This window comes from Diabrotica undecimpunctata, chromosome 10 (assembly GCF_040954645.1).
Source record: "Diabrotica undecimpunctata isolate CICGRU chromosome 10, icDiaUnde3, whole genome shotgun sequence".
NCBI classification, from domain to species: domain Eukaryota; kingdom Metazoa; phylum Arthropoda; class Insecta; order Coleoptera; family Chrysomelidae; genus Diabrotica; species Diabrotica undecimpunctata.
The window spans coordinates 28154518-28174270 of record NC_092812.1 but is presented as its reverse complement, the minus strand read 5'-3'; the positions used below and the strand labels follow the sequence as shown (position 1 = coordinate 28174270).

General features: G+C 32.2%; 1 protein-coding gene across 1 annotated transcript in view; it reads right to left on the bottom strand.

Moving 5' to 3' along the window:
• The window catches only part of LOC140451932 (histone lysine demethylase PHF8-like), a 45828-nt gene that overhangs the window by 12829 nt on the left and 13246 nt on the right, over positions 1-19753 (bottom strand). The window contains exons 5-11 of the mRNA XM_072545906.1: positions 16092-16237; positions 4062-4263; positions 3801-4010; positions 3417-3673; positions 3170-3357; positions 3020-3116; positions 2-162 (exon numbers count right to left, since the gene is read on the bottom strand). Of these exons, the coding sequence (XP_072402007.1) occupies positions 2-162; positions 3020-3116; positions 3170-3357; positions 3417-3673; positions 3801-4010; positions 4062-4263; positions 16092-16237 (1261 nt within the window). The remainder of the gene's footprint in view (position 1; positions 163-3019; positions 3117-3169; positions 3358-3416; positions 3674-3800; positions 4011-4061; positions 4264-16091; positions 16238-19753) is intronic.

Sequence of the window (19753 nt, the reverse complement as noted above, 5' to 3'; positions counted from 1 at the left end):
CTATAATCCTCATCCTGATGTACATTATTAACATTTTCTTCAAGTGGGCTTTGTATATATTTTTTTCTTTGGGATTTATTTATTGGCCAAGTCTGACTAATAGAGAGCATACCAGCAATGGCTTCTTGGGTTGAAGGTGATGCTCCACCAACTGGCGGCCTCCTAAAACATTATTTTTAACAAATATAAATACATAATATTGTAGCAAACGATATCGATGTATTCTGTATTAAAGAACAGTAGAAGTATTTTTCACGGTCCCATACGAAAGATTTTGATTGCCAAATGTAGCTTCGTAAATCAGCTTACCTCTTCACTCCTTCAAATGTACATACTTGATGATTATGAACTCCGCCTCCACCACTACATGAGCCTGGGACATAATATCTGTCGTTGCTGAGTTTAGCAATCTATCCATCAAGGACCAGATTCCACAAGACAAGAGATAATACTCCCTTGTGGATAGCGTCTGACTACCTGTGCTGACACTGTATCCCCCAGTATAAAGTCCTTCTATCATTTCCTTCTTTAGAAGACTTGGATAAATTCCGTCGGGAGCCGATGAAATAAGTTTATTGCTCATTTGATTTGTTCCTGTACTACCATTTCTTGACACATGCCAGTTTTCCTTAAAACCATAAGTTATAGTCTCCAATCCAGTGTGCTGCCATTTGCTTAGTGGTATCAGTTTTGTTTCTGACTCGAGCAAGTAAAGTTCTTTCAGAGTCTCTTCGCCATTCTGAATGTATTTATCTGACTTATTCTGGAGTGAGAGTATACAGAGTACAACGAGATCTCATTGGAGTAGGTGTCTGTGGTTATGGATTCTACCATCCTCCACTTTCGCGGAGACAAAATGCTTCCTACTTATTGGCAACAACGAGAGGTGAGGTATGTCTTCCTACAACTCATGCCTTGCTGGCAGGTATTCTTCGGATAGTTGTCACAGTGGATCTCCACATCACACTTACTCATCTCCCTATTTACACACATATTCATCATTCGTTTACACGAAGTTATAAATAGCGAGAAGACATCTCGTCGAGGGAGACTGCGACAAGATGTTGGGCATTTTAGACTCCCCAGTACTTGCAGCAGCGACAATAAAATACTTTTCTCTCCCAAAGTCGACCGAGATTCCATTGGAATTTCTTCTTCCATTGATTTAACGATCATGTCACAAATATTTTACATGGTGTCGGTAAGATACAACATCCCTGATGCAGATGTTGCTTTCTTGCAGCTTCCATAGTATTTTTATAACAAATGTATCATACACCATGGACAGATCAACCAACATAAAGTGAGTTTCCATTTTGGTATTTGATAATTATTAAATATCATATTCTTGAAACTTGGTACAGAGGTTCCTCTTAATATATGGAAGAATGTTTGAATTTTGGGTCAATAGGTCTTCTGCTTATATTCTTCTACATTTTTTCTTGCAAAAGAGGTCCTAGAGTCTTCAAAATTGTTGCATGGGTTCCTCTTGGTGTAAGGAAGAAATCTGTTAAATTTGGGGTCAATAGGTTTTTCTTTTTTCATATAATGATGCTTTTTTATGAAGTAGAGTCTTAGAGCTTTGCGAATAAAATGGGTGCATAAGTTCCTCTTAATATAAGGAAGAAATTGAAAACCTTGACAGCCTTGAAATTTAATCAGAGATTTCCGTTCATCTATTGAATTGAGGATCAACCGGTTTTCCTTCTTCTTTTCTTATTCTTATGCCCTTTTTCCTTGAAAGAAAAGGCGCAGAGTTTTGATATTTAGTACACATATTCCCCCTGATGAAAGGAAAAACTCTATTTAACTCTGTTCATATTCTTCTACTTGTTTTCTTACAATACTGGTCCTAAGTCTTGAAAACTTGTGCATGGGTTCCTCTTGGTGTAAGGAAGAACTTTGTTAAATTTGGGGTTAATAGGTTTTTCCTTTTCATATAATGATGATTTTTCTTGAAGTGGAATCCTAGATCCTTGAAACTTAATCAGAGATTTCCGTTCGTCTATTGAATTGATGATCAACAGGTTTTCCTTCTCTTCTTTTCGTATTCTTATGCCTTTTTCCTTGAAAGAAAAGTCGTAGACTTTTGATATTTTGTATGCTTATTCCCCCCTGATGAAAGAAAAAACTCTATTGAATTTGGTGTCAATAGGTCTTCTCTTCATATTTTTCTACTTTTTTTCTTACAAGACAGGTGCTAGAGTCTTCAAAATTGTTGCATGGGTTCCTCTTGGTGTAAGGAAGAAATCTGTTAAATTTCAAATGATGATGAAAGTATCATCAATAGGTCCTCCTTTTTCCAAGATGTTTAAGGTCTTCTTCATCAGATCTAAGATCATCATCATCCAGCCTTCATTTATCACGTCCACTGCTTTGTACTCCTCTGTGGTCCCAATTGACCATCCTAAAGGCATACCCTAATGCCGTTATGAATAATTTCGTTGACAATGTATCTCCTTGCCTTATCTTATGTTTTATTTTTATTGGTCGGGTTTTATCGTATATGTTAACAGTCATAGTGGCATTTTGTAAATATTATAAATAAGTTTATTATACCCACAGTCAATCCTGCTGTCATTCATTCTATAAGAAGTGTATTCTCCATAAATCATGAAAAACTGACATTTTTGCGTCATATGTATGTGATATTGAGAAATATACCCGTAGCGAAAGAGTTAAATTATAATAAAGTCAGTTAGAAAATATTTTTAAGTAAAGCTTTTGAATGTCATATTTTATATCGAGCAAAGTCCTATTTTTTTAAAATTTAAATTTGATTTGAACATTTCACCCCTATTGATACCGATGTTGAGAGTAGAACGGAAGTGGTGATGTGTACGAACTCTAATTCGGCTTTTTATAACACAGAAGTATGAAAAAACCAGCCTTTTCGGCAAGTGTTCGAGCTAGGAGTTTAGAATTACTTTAATATAATTAGCAACGAATTGTATTAATTCGGAGTAATGGACAAAATAATATATTAAGACCCAGATTAGATAGAGAAAAAGTTACTTACGGTACCGATAAGGCAGATGCCTGTATAAGAGATTCTATTCCATTCGATCCATCTCCATCTGAGGTAACTGTTGTAGGATGCTTGCTCTTTTTAGAACCTAGGAAAATAGTGTCAATTAGTTTAAAAATAAGTCCGTTAAAGAATATTTACCAGGGGTCCGCGCCTTTCCTTTCTTAGGTTTTTTCTGTGGAGTTTCATCAATCATGAAATTAAAGCAGTCTTCATCTCTATCACTATCATCGTGAAAGTCATAAATATCCTGAGCACCAGGATCATCTCTAAACATAAAATCCGCAGGAGGCGTCGCAGAAACAGGTTGCGGCATCATATCTTTTGCACTATAATAACAATATCAATGACAATCGAAATATTTCACACATAATATTAAACATATTACCCTAATTTAAATTTTAATACAGTTCCGCCTCTGTGTATGGCCACAGTTTCCATTGGCCTCGCCCTGGACACATTTAACCATTCTTCGTTATCCAAGGTCTTTGTCGGATCAATCACAGGAAGCTCTTCTGAAGAAGTCCCAGAAGACCTTTCATATGGATACATAGCTACTTTGGGGAGGGTTAGTTTTAAAGGGCTTTGACGGGAATACTTTGGGGTCGTTGTAGGGGTTTGTGGCAGTTCACTAAGCGGCATAAACTAAAATAGATGAGAAGTTTTAACTACTTTTATAATTATTTCTGAAACATAAATTATATCTAGAACCAAAATACTCCTGAAGAACGGCATAGGTCATTAACTCTCAGAATAATAAATTCATACTTACATCTTGGGATGTAGATTTAGGTAACAAGGAATAATCAACAAAATCTTTATTAACTGGTTTTTTTCTTTTTCTTTTAGATTCCCTTTCCGGTTTTGGAGGATTCAACTGTATAATATATCTCTCAGCATGACGAATTTCTTTACCTACATCTTTCAAAAGTTTGGGTATATTCAACGTCACTGGCAACTGATCTCTTACAACCATATTATACTAAAAATATTATTATTATTATATGTAAACAACGCACAATAATATAATTACATCTTTTTCTGTGTTCCAGTGTTTCAGAGCTTGCAAAAGAGATTTTATTCCCAATAAAAAGTATTCAGGACATCTTGTTTCCTGTCCGTTAATTTCTGTAAGCCTTTCCAATAAATATGCAGCAGCAAACCAATTTATCATCTCAAAATTCGGATATAAAAATTTTTTCTCGGTTTTTATTTTCTTTTCTATCTCATAAACGCTAAAAAATAATTAATACATAGGACATATTCTTTGGAAATTTCAAATAGTTAATATAGTTCATAATGGTATATTACAAATCTCGTTTTTTATATGTTTCTATCCTTATTTGTTGCAAAATAAGTCAGAAATTTCGGTTTTCTATAAATGTTAATAACTTTTTTAGAAATGAACTTAGAACCTTTATATTACATGGAATTTTGGGACTTGTGGTGCTTAAAATATGATCAAAATTTCAAAGCGATCGGTCAAATAGTTTAAAAGTTATTTTATTTGTTTATCCCAAATGAAATTTTTTTTGAATATGCCAGAAAATAATGAAGTTAAGGTAATTCTACGGATAGTATATAAACAAAGAAGATTTATTCTATGAATATTATTAAATGAATTGAAGAAAAATAATGTTAAATATTGCAAAATCAGTTTGCAAAAAAATGTCAATGTTTTGCTTATAAACAATTAAAATAACTTTTTAACCATTGTCTGAAGAAAAATTATTTTTTCATACTTTGAAAGCTTGCATTTTTCACATAATTAAAAAGAGAAAAAGTTGTCCTAGGACAATTTTTGACGAGTCACTTTTTTTAATTTACAGCAGTTTTTTTATAACAATTAATTAAGAGATCTAATTAGCATCATTTGAAAGAACATACTTTAAATTGCTTTTAAACGGAATCATCCACAAAGTTTCAAAATGTGTTCCTTAAAATCAGAGGGGGAAGGAGCTATATCTCTGGTTCTTGTGGATTTCGACGTTTTTTTTTAACTTATATGTAATGTTTACGTACATTACGAATATGCATTAATTAAATAAATAAATTATTTAAAAAGCCACCTAATTTGTTTAAACAATTTTTTTTGTAATATTTGAGGTAATTTTAATTGTAAAACATAAATATTTATGATTAATATATACTTCTTCAGCAAACTTCTTAAATAATTTATTTATAATTGATTTAATGCAAAAAAACAAATTATCCTATTCGATTGTTTCTAAATAATGGTAATCATGGTTGACATCATCCAAAGCGTTAACAAAGAAACAGGATACAGAATGGGAAACAAATAAATAAAAATACTCTGTTACACAGACGATGCAATATTGATAGCCCAAGATGAAGATAGTTTACAAAGACTGGTCTACAGATTTAACATAAAAGCAAAAGAATTTAATATGATAATCTCATCTCAGAAAACTAAAACAATAGTAATCAGCAAAGAACCAACCAGATGTAAAATAGAAATTGATGGCATCAGTATTGAACAAGTAATAGAAATAAAATACCTTGGAATTACACTGTCCAGCTATTGACACCTGGACAAAAAAGTGAGAGATCAAGTACAAAAAGCAAATAGACTGACAGGATGCCTTATTAACACTATATGGCGAAACAGACACATTAACAGTGAGATGAAGTCAAGAATTTTTAAAGCCAGTTTAAGACCAATAATGACACATGCCTCAGAAACAAGACCCGACACAGCCACGACACAAAGGCTACTGAAAACGGCAGAGATGAGAGTACTGAGAAGAATTACGGGAAATACGCTGAGAGATCGAAAGAGAAGTGAAGGCATTAGAAGAACATGTAACGAACAGTGTATAAATGAATGGACACAAAATAGAAAAAACGAATTGAATAACCACATAAGCAGAATGGGGGAGACCCGTGTCGTCAAAATACCAAGAAAAAATCAGCAAAAGAAATATCGGACGACCGCGCAAAAGATGGAGTGAAAACCTTCCATAGAGGTATTAATCCGCCAATGAACAAGCAGCATTGCTTATAAAGAGGAAGAAGAAGAAAAAGAATTGTTTCTAAAAATAATATCGGTGTATGTATTACTTTGGAAATAAAAATTTCGCGTAATCTAGATTTTATTTCTTGCTAAACATGCGTTAAGATGAATGAAAAACTGAAGTTAAAAAACTGCTGTTTATGTATCATTCAAGAGACGTATGAGAATTGGGATGAGATTGATGATTAAGTTGAACCGATAAAGGATGAGTATGTAGAAAATTCGGATATGTGCTCAGGAGATAATAAGCTCCATCAGTTCTGAGTCAAGGAGCGCTAAGGGCTTTGGAACCGCCCAAAGTCAGCTCTAAGCTGGTTCTTGAGTACAAGAGAGCACTTACTCTCTTGGTTAACTTCCACACAAGCGTGGAAGGGAACGAACGGTCTAACGCCCTGTCGAGACAGTGCTCATCCACTCTAACGGTGGGACCCGAACATATGATTCCTTCAGTACTGGTCGGAGTCGTTTCAAAGAACTTCTTCTGCAGAGGTTCTGTGGCCTGAGCTAGTTATGAAGGTATCAGATAGGGTAGGGTCCACATAGTGTCCGTAGCCCGTATATTAAGTTAATTTCAGTAATCAGAGAATAAAATGTATGTATTAAAAAATTAATTATGAAAAATAATAAAAAACTATTAAAAATTTGAAACAAAAACGAATGGAACCCTATATATACAGTATAAATACTTATGATTTCGAGCTTTTTGAGATTTTGAAAAAATTTCGAGCTATAGAAAATTATTAAGTTCTCTGGTAAATGCATAGAGCTTTTTAAAAATTACACATTTATCAAAACTTCTTAATCTAACGCCCTCAATATTTTCTTCAAGAAAATTTTGTATCCCCCACGTTCCATTGTTTAAATACCAACGGTGATCCGTATTAGATTTATCTATCTTATTTATAATTTTCAATTTATTTTTTACAAAAGTTTTACTTTTTAGTTGAATATTTTGTTTATTTCATATTATTCAAAATATTTACAGATCAGTGGGTGGATTAGTGTGGGTTCCAAGTGTAGTCAACGCTGGAAATAGCACTACCACAGAATCTGCACTGCAAACAATTATTATTTTGGACTCCACCCCTTTCAATTCAAAGGTGAGATCCTTGAACTCAGTACTAATATACAACTCAGAAATTTGGACTAGGAAAAAGTAATGAAAACACTTCAGGATGTATTGAGAGGAAAGAAATAAGAATTTAGTGAGACATGAGTGACAGAGTACCGTATTGAAGAGACGGTACCATTTCGAAAAACACAGAACATACCATGAACTGGACATCATAAAACAGGTCAAAATAAGACGTCCGAGATGGGTAGAACCTGTAAATCGTATGGAGCAGAATGATCCGGACAAAAACCGCTTGGGCATATGAAAAAAAATAAGATTATTTGATAATTTAATGATAGGGAAGAGCAAGCTAGGACCCAGATAGGGTTGTAAAGCTAAAATAGTGATGATAAGTTAATTTAAGTCCAAAAATAACATTTATTTATTCTATGCTTGTGGAATACCCTGTATATTGAAAAATAATTTAAAAATGTGATGGTATATTCTGCATGGCTATAAAATATTTGTTTTCACTCTACAACATGAAACATAATATACGTTTATATGTGTCACAATAAGGATAACACAAAAATGTACAACTTAAACCATAAACATATTAAAGCAATAGTTCAAATATGAATCATTTGATTGCCTCAATACGAAATTATGTTGTTGTATAAAAGGAATTCGATCGTTAAAACATATATTATTAGAAATGCCTACTAAATGAAACGGGGCATAGTTGGGACAGTAATTTAAAATATGTAACCTAAAAGGATGTTAATTTTAAAATTGTTGGACAATTTGATTAATTTTGAGTAACGCTAACAAAAAAAAAATAAATAGAGAAAAACAAGAAACTGAAAAGATGATGGATGGTCAAAGGTAAAACTAACAGAACCAAGGAGTCTAAATGAGATCCTAAGATCAAAAAAAATATCTTAAAAGGCCAAAAAGGAGAATATACACCACTTTCGCTTACGCTCTCGTGTATGATCCTACTCTCGGTTGGATCATAGCCCAGTCTGGTTAAAAAAAAGGTGGAAAAATGTTTCGCAGATATCTGAAGCTTTTAAGACATAGGTGGGGGATACTAGATGATGAATAGATGAAAAGATACTCCTAGTTTTACCTTGCGTTTTTTTAAGCAATAATTTATGGTCACAATTTGATTTTTTGTCTATAATTTTTTTCCATTTCTTTGTCATTTTTTTATGTCAAGAATATCTTTATTTTCCCGTTTTTTTAATTAAAATTGATAATTAATTTACAGAGATATTTGCAAAAAAACAGTTTTTTTGCACTAATTTATAAATTTTATTATTTTTTTTATTAACAACATAAAATGGTATTAATACATTTAAACATCAAGGAATTACCATCTTTTAGATTTGTGCGAAATATCCCCCCGATCAGTCAAATATTTTATGAGTTATTTAATTTGTTTATCCCTGAGGCTAATTATTTAAACTATTGAGCTTGCCTTATGCATGATGCTAGACACATTCAGCAAATTTCATAGGATTCTTTAAGACTTAGACTATCTCAGAAGTTAAATGCATATTGAGTTTTCATCGAAATTATTTACAAAATAAACGTTTGAAAAAGGGGTATGTTTTTTACTTATAAACAATTGTAATAACTTCTATATTTTTCAAGCTACAGACTTGTACGTACAACCATTGGATAGCTGGTAAAAAAGCTCACATTAAAAAATAAAAAACTTTCTATGACCAATAGGAACGAAGTTAGTGATTATTTTTAAAAAAATCATATCTCCATTTTTTATAAATATTAAGAAGTAAAATTTGCACAAATTTTGAATGAAAATCTAAACTTTATATTGAAACTTATAGCTATAAAATTTATCTAATTTTTCGAAACGACGGTACTTTCGAAAGATCGACATAGGAAAGTGGAGAGAATATCTGTTTCAGCTCCGTTTTTTTTTTCGGCATCGGAACTTCAAATTGCAACACGTAGGAAAAATTTACATTATATCGGCTTCCTTTGCAGCTGCAAGCCTCTTTTTTTATTCTGGGGTAGCTTGTCGAAATATGAATAGCTACATAGTTTTCACTGGCCGGAAAATATGGGAAAACTCGGAAAAATTGAGTCCATTTGAAATTCACCCTAAATACTTACTTTTTTTTAATTTGCTCGAATAGTCTGTAGCAGTATTAATAATGATGACATTATTTTCACCCCCCATAAATCTCGGAAAATCCCGGAAAATCAACATATGTTTTTTCATTTTATATCAATGATGTAATAATACTTATATATTTTATAAATTAAATTTCAGGTAATTTTTTACACATTATATTATTATATTCCTTATATTAATTATAATTGTTTGTATTTTTATAATTAACAATATTGATTTTTATTTTATTTTTCTTACAAATATGATATACAATATTAATCTAATCTGCCTTACTGCTTTGATAAAATAAGTCGATTTTTTCATCACTTGCCTTATTAAATTTTTCAATGTTTATTGAACTTTACTTTTTTTATTTTCTTTACATACATTGGTTTAAAAGTTAAAATTTGGTCCATTTATTCGACTTCAGTCAGGTCTGAACCTTTTTGTTGCAGGTTGTTTGTCTTTACTTATTAAGTCAGTCTTTCCATACATTAACATATTAATGGGCGATCTTAATGCCAAGGTGGGTCAAGGTAAGGTAGGAGAACAAGTAGGAAAATATGGGCTTGGAAACAGAAATGACAGAGGAGATCGATTGATTCAATTTTGCCAAAGTGAAGACTTCGTAATAACAAATACCTTTTTCAAATTACTTCCTCGACGGTTATATACATGGACATATCCACAACATACTAAAGAAAAAATAGTGAGAAATCAAATAGACTACATTATGATAGCAAGGAGGTATCATAATGCTGTTAAATGTACTCAGACGTACCCAGGAGCTGATATAGGCTCAGATCATAACCCGGTAGTTACTCTGATAGAGGCGAGACCAAAAAAGATTAGAAGACCACACAGAAAGGCACTAGATTTAAATAAACTTAGAAACAAAAATATACGACAAGAAACAGGAGAAGAAATAAATGAAAACCTCCGTTCAGTGCAGCAACAAATTCACGATACAAACAACGTTAACCAAAAATTAAAGAACATAAATACAGCTATACAAACAGCAGAAAAGAAACATCTTACAAAAACAACAACAACAAAGAATAAGGGGTGGATGACACAAGATATACTAGACTTGATGGAACAAAGAAGAAAGATGAAGAATTACCCAGACAAATACAAATAAATAAATAAATAAAAGAAGCCAAAGAGGAGTGGATTAAAGAACAATGTGAAGAAATGGAAACCTATGAGAAAAAGTACGATGCGTTCAATATGCACAAAAAAGTAAAAGAGATAACAGGAAGCATAAAGAAATGCCAAATAGGTAAACTTAAAGACAAAGATGAAAATCTTATTGTAGATCTAGAGAATAAAATAAAAAGATGGACAGAATACCTGAATGAATTATTTGAAGACGATAGAAACAACTTAACTCAGATAATCAATGCAACTGGGCCAGACATATTGAAAGAAGAAGTAGAATACGCAATAAGAAATGCTAAAAACGGAAAATCAAATGGACCTGATGAAATTCGTACAGAACTGTTGAAGCTTTTGAATAATAAATCCGTAACCATAATATTAAATTTTGCAGCGAGGAGCTAAAACAGTTTCCCCTCCACTTTCCTATGTCGATATCTTTCGAAAATAACCTCGTTTCGAAAGGTTTTAAGTTTCGAAAAATTGGATGAATTTTATAGCTATAAAATTCAATATAAAGTTTAGATTTTCATTCAAAATTTGTGCAAATTTTACTTCTTAATGTTTATAAACAATGGAGATATAATTAACAAAAAAATTGTCGCTAACTTCGTTCCCATTGTTCATATAAGGTTTATTTTTTTTTGTTGAATGCGAGTTTTTTTACCAGCTATCTAATGGTTGTACGTACAAGTCTGTAGCTTGAAAAACATAGAAGTTATTACAATTGTTTATAAGTAAAAAACATACCCCTTTTTCAAACGTTTATTTTGTAAATAATTTCGATGAAAACTCAATATTCATTTAACTTCTGAGATAGTATAAGTCTTAAAGAATCCTATGAAATTTGTTAAATGTGTCTAGCATCATTCATAGGGCAAGTTCAATGGTTTAAATAATTAGTCCCAGGGATAAACAAATTGAATAACTTTTAAACTATTTGACCGATCGGGGGGAAATTTCGCACAAATTTAAAGGACGGTAATTCCTCAATGTTGAAATGTATTAATAACATTTTATTTTGTTAATAAAATGATTAATTAAATTTATAAATTAGTGCAAAAAAACTGCTTTTTTGCAAATATCTCCGTAAATTATTTATCAATTTTAATTGAAAAAACCAGAAAATAAAGATATTCTTGATATAAAAAAATGGTATAAATATTGTTTATTTAAATTATAAGGGAAAAAACTTATAGATAAAAAATCAAATTCTGACTATAAATTATTGTTTAAAAAAACGCAAGGTAAAAATAGGAGTATCTTTTTATCTATTCATCATCTAGTAACCCCCACCTATGTGTTAAAAGCTTCAGATATCTGCGAAACATTTTGCCGTGAAATCGATGATTTTTAACCAGACTGGGCTATCAGTCCTCTTTCTCTATGTTTGGGTTTTTTTGTTGATTGGGGTCCATCTCGTAACTTTTTTGATCATCTCTTTGCCGGACATCTGATGATCTGTCTTATCCCTTCTAAGCATAGTGATTTAATTACGTTCACTATATTTTCATTTCATAACTTTTTAAAGTGGGTACTTTTTGTAGCTTGGTATGCCTGTATGTTTTTTTACGGGCCCGAAATAATATTTAGCGTGACGCTATTTATCGAGACGCTTGCAGCTACCTTGCAGTATGCAGTAATATATACATAATAATAGACATACATATAGACTTATTACTTTGCTTATCGACATATTACCCCAGTGAAAGAAGAATAAAAGCTAAAAAAATCTTATACATATAGTAGGTATATGAGTGGTAGATAATGAAAAATCCGTGAAGACTTACATCTGATTTTGATACATCTGATACATTCTAGAGAAAAATGGTTCAAATAAAATTTGTAGATCATAAAACTGTTCGTTATTTTGAGAGTTTTAAAATTAAAATGCATAAACAATTGACCGATATAATTGCAAAAAACTCTTATTTTTGTAGTAATTTATAAATGTTATTTTGCATAATGACATGTAATATAAATACGAAAAATTGTGGCAGTTAATGAGTTATTAAATTGTGCCAAATTTCAAACAGCACGACCAAATAGTTTATAAGTTATTTAATTTGTTTATCCCAGAGAGCGATTATTTAGACAACTATGCTTGCCCAAACAATCACTATAGAGGTATTCTGTAAATTGTAATCGATTCTTTAAAAGTTGATTTTTAAGGTAAAGTAAAAAACTGCACATTTTGTTAAATTTGTTATTAAAACTAAGTTTGAAAAAGGACTGACTTTTTAGCTTCTAAACGTTTATAATAACTTTGATATTTTTTATGTCACACGGTTGTAAGTCGGCTCAATAAAAGCTGGTGAAAAACACACTAAAAAACAGTACCTTTATGACTAATAACAAGAAGAAACAGACCGAGATATAACGGATAACTATTTACTTCTTCACTGGTATACCATCTATAAGTTGTCCATCTAAAATCTGTTCAAGATTCAGCTCTTAATGTTAATAAACAATGGAAATATGGTTTTAAGAAAAAAATATGATATCTTGTTTCTTATTGGTCATAGAAGGTTCTGTTTTTTTGTGACATACTCATGGAGACTAATTTATTATTACAATAAAATTGCACCAAACTAGAGACTTTATCTTTAATGGTAAAATAATGGTATGAAAGTATATTATTTAAAACTGAATTTTCTTTATTGTCAGCTCGGCAAAATTTTTAAATTCCTTTTATCACAGATAGTGTACCGAAAAGGTAACATAATATGTTTTGCGATTACTCGTATGTTGGTGTCATAAAAGCCGACAAAAAATTGCATTATCAAATAACGAAACCTATTGTACATTATATAAAATATTGGAACTGTTGCTTGATAGTCAAAATTCTGGTCAGCAAAATATTCAACAAACTTTGACCACTGATCCTCGAGAACAAGAAACAAGTAGCTCCTGTAGTACTCAGAAAAACATATCTACTGAAATGGATTTTGATGGGCCATATCAGTCCTCTGACAGTGAATATTTTCCTGAATCCGAGGAAACTGATTCTGTAAAAGGAACGAGAGGCCAAGAGGATATGGAAATCTATTTAAATATAACAAAAAATGATGGCAGAAAGAAACGCTGAAGATCAAGAAAAACTCTAAATCAATCAAGACCAGACAGAAAAAAGTTTGCAAATTGTAACCAAAAATATGTTTCGGCAAGAAACAAAACTGTATTATCTAAAAAGTTTAATGAAGATTACTCTTGTTCAAGAAAATGTCACAATATTGTAAATGTTGAAACGAGAAGATTTTTCGACCAATTTTGGAGTAAAGGGACATTTGAAGGGCGCTGTGCTTTACTAAGCAAATATGTTAAAGAGGGCAACAAAAAAAGATGTTACACAAAAAGATATACATCAAGAAGAAGTCAAGAAAATACTTTATAGATGGCAATCTCTTTGCAAAGAAACCTTCTTAAATACACTTCAGATCAACCATAATCGAATCTGCGTAGCCTTAGATCAAATAAAAAGTAATATTATTAAAGATAAAAGGGGTATACATAGTGGTGGAAAAAATGCAACTGATGAAGAAAGAATTGAAAATATTAAGAAGCACATGGCGTCATTTCCAACATATGTGTCACATTATTGTCGCAATCAAACGGACTCCAATTTTTTAAATCCTGACCTGAATTTATCAAAACTGTATCAATTCTACACAGATACTACAGAAAACCCAGTGAGTCTTACGACGTATAAAAACGTCTTTTATTCAAATTTTAATTTAAAGTTTAAGACACCACATAAGGATACATGTCGAATGTGTGATACATACAAAGCCCAAATTAGTTCTGCACAGGCTACACAGAAGGAGAATCTAGAAAGAAATCACAGGGAACATCTTGAAATTGCAAATGAATTAAGGAGTGAAATGAAGGCTGATCTAATATGCGCAGAAGAGGATGAAACACTAGAGGCTCTGACTTTTGATCTCCAAAAAACTCATCCTTTACCAAAAATACCGACTGGAGTCGCATATTACAAAAGACAATTAAATTTACTTAATTTAGGTATTTATGTCGGCAGTACAAAAGAGGTATTTTCAATGTATGGACAGAGCAAGAGGCAGACAGGGGAACACAAGAAGTCGGTTCATGTCTGAGTAAATTATATATTACTGAAAATATAAAGGCATCCGTAAAGAAATTAAGTCTATGCTGTAATTTTCCTAATAGAAGTATTAAGCTAGTGTTAATGCTTATTCACATACTTCAAAACCATTCTTCTTCAGCCTTCATTCATCCATTGTTGGACATAGGCTTCCTGCAATTGTTTCCACGCTTCCCTATCTTTTGCAATTCTCATCCACTGCTTTCCAGCTACAGCTGTTATATCGTCTATCCATCTCTTTTTGGGTCTTCCCACGCTTCTTTTTGTTTCTCGAGGTCTCCAGAATGTCACTTTATATAATATCCATATAAAAACCATACGTCCCTTGAATCCATTTCGTTAAAATTTTTACTTTCTGGGCAGTTTCCTGTCTAATGGTTCACATTTCGGAGATGTCGAATGCGCTCTTAAAACCCATCAAAGACTGTACACTGACAACAATTACATAGAAATAATGAGATCTTGCCGGGTAAAAAACAAATTTGTTGTAAACCGTCTAAGATCAGAAGAAATGGTTTCAGTTAGTCTTTTGCTACAATCCATAACAAATCGCAAAACAGATATAAATAAGGATGTTATTAATTGGCTAAAAACACATGTAATACATACTCGTATTACAAAGGAAAGTCCTACAGTTTTGTACATGAAAAAACATGTGAGAGATCAAAAATTTTCGGAGGTAAACATTGAAAAATCAGGTAAAGGTCGAAAACCTGTTTTAAAGAATGTAGAGTTGCCTACCTTGTAGCCAAATGGCAAACCACTGTCCGCTGAAAAAATAAAGGACCTTAAATATTTGTCTTAAGTTAATTCCCCAAGATGCCATGCCTTTTTATGAATTTTTGAACATCAGCTATGAAGATTTTGAAGAAGTTTGAAAGTAATTGGGTTAAATCCTAATTTCTAGATTGATCAAGACCAAATCGAGTGGGAATTTAATCAGTAACAGTTACTTACTATTAGTAATAAACTCGAATTCGAAGTTTTTTTCTGTGTATTTACCATTTCGGAGGGATAGACAGTTATTGCAAAATGACCAACTTATATTTTTACAATTTTACAAAAGTCGCTTTAAGTTATTTTTGCAATAAACTGTTTTTACTTATTTTGCCTTTGTACGTTTTTTAAGGTAGCCTGTAATTATTGAAATATAAAAATGTGAAGATAAAGCCTTATTTTCTATCAGTGAATTTTTTAAAGTAGGTAGCTACATATTATGCTCATTTACTCTGAACCATATATAAATATGTGGCTTAGACTATTATTGCAGAACACCATCCATTTACTAATAACGCTCTATAAGAAGTATTCACTTCTTTATGCCCTCTCCAAGTGTCACGCACCGTTTTTTTTTATTTGTATTTGTATTTGTGTATGTATTTGTTTTTTTTTTTAATAATAATCTGTTTGATCCGTAACAACTATATAATATAGAACAAAATAGAATTGTATTTCTTACTGGCCGAAATGCTGATATTTTAAACCACTATATCACACAGTAGGGTCGAAAATAAAATAAATTTGAGCAAATATATATAAAGAACGACTTACCTCAATTGCATTCCAATATTAAGACCATGAAGGAAATTTCCTCCAAAAACTAAAGAGTCGACTGGAGTATACACTGCATGAATCCACCCTGTTGGAACTAGCATGGTTTGACCCTGTTTTAATACACATTTTACACACTGGTCCACCTGAAACAATAATTCTAGAGACACTGAGACCCTTAATGTGGTATATTATTTGTAGATGCATAGAATATGCCACAAAAAGATTTATGAGTGAATAATGGTCCACAACAGAAAACACAGACTGTAATTAGGCACTAGTTTGATTACTGGTAAATTTACAAAAAATATTTTCAAGTATCCAATCTGCTACTGGAAGTAATAATCAGAAAAAGCAAAATAAATATGGCCATCAATGTATAGCATTCGCAGACGATCTAACACTATTAGCAAGTAAGAAAAAACTAAAAATATTAATGAACAATATTATAATAAAAGAGGCATAAAATTCTCAGACCGAGAAGGATGAGACCCAGAAAACAGAGTATACTTTTTCGAACGTTTTCGGTGCGACGAATACGAATCTGAGCTCCAAATTGTCGAATTGGCTCTAGTTTCTGAGTAAAAAAAGTGCCTAAAAACCTAAAAGTGCAAAAATAGCAGTTTTTGGCCATTTTTGAGGTTATGTAGACCCGTTAATTTTTCTATCCTAAAATAATACTCATAACAACTTAAAGTATAAGTCTTTCTCTTTCAAATAGGTATAGGTAAATAATAAGAATGGGTATAAATGTAGGTTCACTTCTTTTTATATAAAATCTATCAGAAAGGCAGTAACCTGCTATCATTGGTACATCCCAATAACCTTGAAAATGATGCTCTTTCTGTTTGAACTCTTGGTGAAATCGCTCTCCCATCTCTTCGCTGAATGCACCTACATTCTCTGGGAAATAATATAAATGAAAAAATAGAAAGTGTAATTAAGCAGCCTAGTTTTTGAAAAATTTTTAGCACTGTTGATACGATGATTTATTTCCGAGAAAATTGTAGACAACTTCATTAAAGTTCACGCATGCTACCTAACGAAGGTAAGCTGGTTTCATGAGTAAGTTCGCTCATAATATGGAATTTAATTTTTGCATAATAAATGCATTTTATATTGTAATTCTCAGAATTGTGTAAGTAAGCTTGCTTGTGGTTGAGACATACTTTACAACGGTTGTAATACTTTCAGGGAAAAAAAATTATTACAATGCTACATAACCTCAAAAATGCCCAAAAACCTCAATTTTTGTACTTTTAGATTAGGATATCTCAGAAACGGGTGGTGTTTGGATTCAGCGATCTCAGGGTAGCGGGTGGATACTTCTTTGCGATCCCGGCAGGGGATAGATCTACTTCAGGAATAGCACACCTGCTTAAAACCCCAAAAGTTATTTTCCATGAACAACGAAACTGTAGTTTCGTTGAAGAGGAGAAGCCCAAATTACTCTTAAATCAGGACACGTATTTCCTTTTAGAGGTGAAGAAGACACTTCAAATGGTGGAGTAGGATTCAATATATATAGAAAACACACACAAAATGTAGTTGAAATTATCAGCATAAGTCCCAGGATTGTATATTTCATCTTCAAACTAAATGCAAGATATAACCTTAAGGTAATCCAGACATATGCTCCAGCGACTACCCACTCGGATGAAGAAATTGAAAAATTTTATGAGGACCTAGAAACAGCATATTACACAATAATTATGGGCGACTTTAATGCGAAAATGGGGTTTAAATAAGATGATGCAGAATTAGCAATGGGTAAGTATGGCTATGGCGAAAGAAATGTACGATGGAAAAGATTGCTGAACTTCTTACGCCAGGAAAATTTATTCATGCTGAACTCTTTTTTCGATAAAAAGCCTCAGCATAAATGGACATGCATCAGCCCAGGTGGTAGTGTCAAAAATCAAATATACAGGGTGAGTCCTGAGGAACTTTACATACTTCTACCATATGTAGAGTCCCTCAGGGAGCATATCATGTGGCCACTAAAAAATGTCAACTCCTCTTCTTCATTAATTAACAGGGTGATTTGTGTAATTGGCCATTTATTTCATTTTACTGTAGTGTTTATACGGCTCATTTGATTTTTTTAATTTTTGCATGATACAGTACACTACTATCAAGCATTCGACTGGTATTAGCTAAACTAAAAAATTCCAGGACTGGCTTTGGAAAAATTAATTTAGGGATTCGTATTAAATATTACAACCTGTATAAATTTTTTTTAAAATGCAATAACTGATTTTCAAACTACATAAATAGCCAATGAAAACGACATATGCGACTATCTTGTCGCACTTTTATTAAATTTTTAGTGAACGATCAAATCTTACCAAACATAGAACAACCATAATGAAGTATCAAATTATAAGGTATTCATTTAAACAAATGTTATAAATTTCAAACATTTTAATTAAAGTGAGTTCCTACAACATAATATAATACGTAGAAAATTAACATCTTTACTGTCACTTTGTATTATCTCTACGATAGAATCAATTGTTTTTCAATTTTAAATTTTTACTCATAGATCGTATTGGGGCATTATTTTCGATAAATAATAAATTAAATTGATTAAAAAGTCAAACCTCTTGTATGTGTTAGTTTTTGTTGATTGTAAATGATTAAAATTTTATGTCAAATAATAATACATTGCATCAACTGTACTAAATAAAAATAAATCTAAAAAAGTTTAAAATGAAGGTTGGCGTTGACCGTTTGACGTTTCTTGATATTTTATACCCATTGTCATTATTGTCATTATCAATTGTTATTTATGTGTACAAGAATACATATTTCTTCTGTCATATCTACGTTAAGTACATTGTGTTAGTTTTGGTAGAGCTTTTGTTACTTTCGTTCAAAATGCCACATCAGTTTTCGACCACAGAATATGCAGACATAATATTTGTTTATGCATTCTGTAATGGGAATGGTAGGGCTGCTAGTAGAGAATATCGCAGGAGACTTCCTAATCGTCGAACTCCCAGTCATCCAACATTTGGGTCAGTTTTTAATTATTTGCGAGAAAATGGCACTTTTCCTAGTGGAACAACAGAGCGACATGTAGATGAAGCGCAGGAAGATGACATTATGGACGCCGTAATCTATACCCATATCACATTCAAATGGTTCAGCGACTACATGCTGGAGATGCGATCGATAGGTTGGAATTTTGTAGATGGAATAACAATAATCGACCAACGCTATACAGGACACTATTTACAGATGAAGCCCAATTTACCAGAGACGGGATAAATAATTCACGAAATTCACATGTGTGGGCAGAAGAAAATCCCCATGCTATTCGAGAACGTCGTTCTCAGTAAAGGTTTTCGGTTAACGTGTGGATTGGTGTCATAAATAACCAATTAGTAGGTCCTCACTTTTTTGATGGTCCTTTAACAGGGCAGGTGTCTATTTGAACTTTCTACAAAATATTTTGCCGAATTTGCTTGCCAACGCGAACGTTGCTATCCGAGGGATGTATTTTCAGCATGATGGGGCACCCCCACACTTTTTACTGGCAGTGAGACAACATCTCAATAATGTTTATGGCAACAGGTGGATAGGACGTGCAGGTCTTATTTCGTGGCCTTCAAGATCCCCTGATTTCAATCCCGTTGATTACCATATTTGGGGACGAT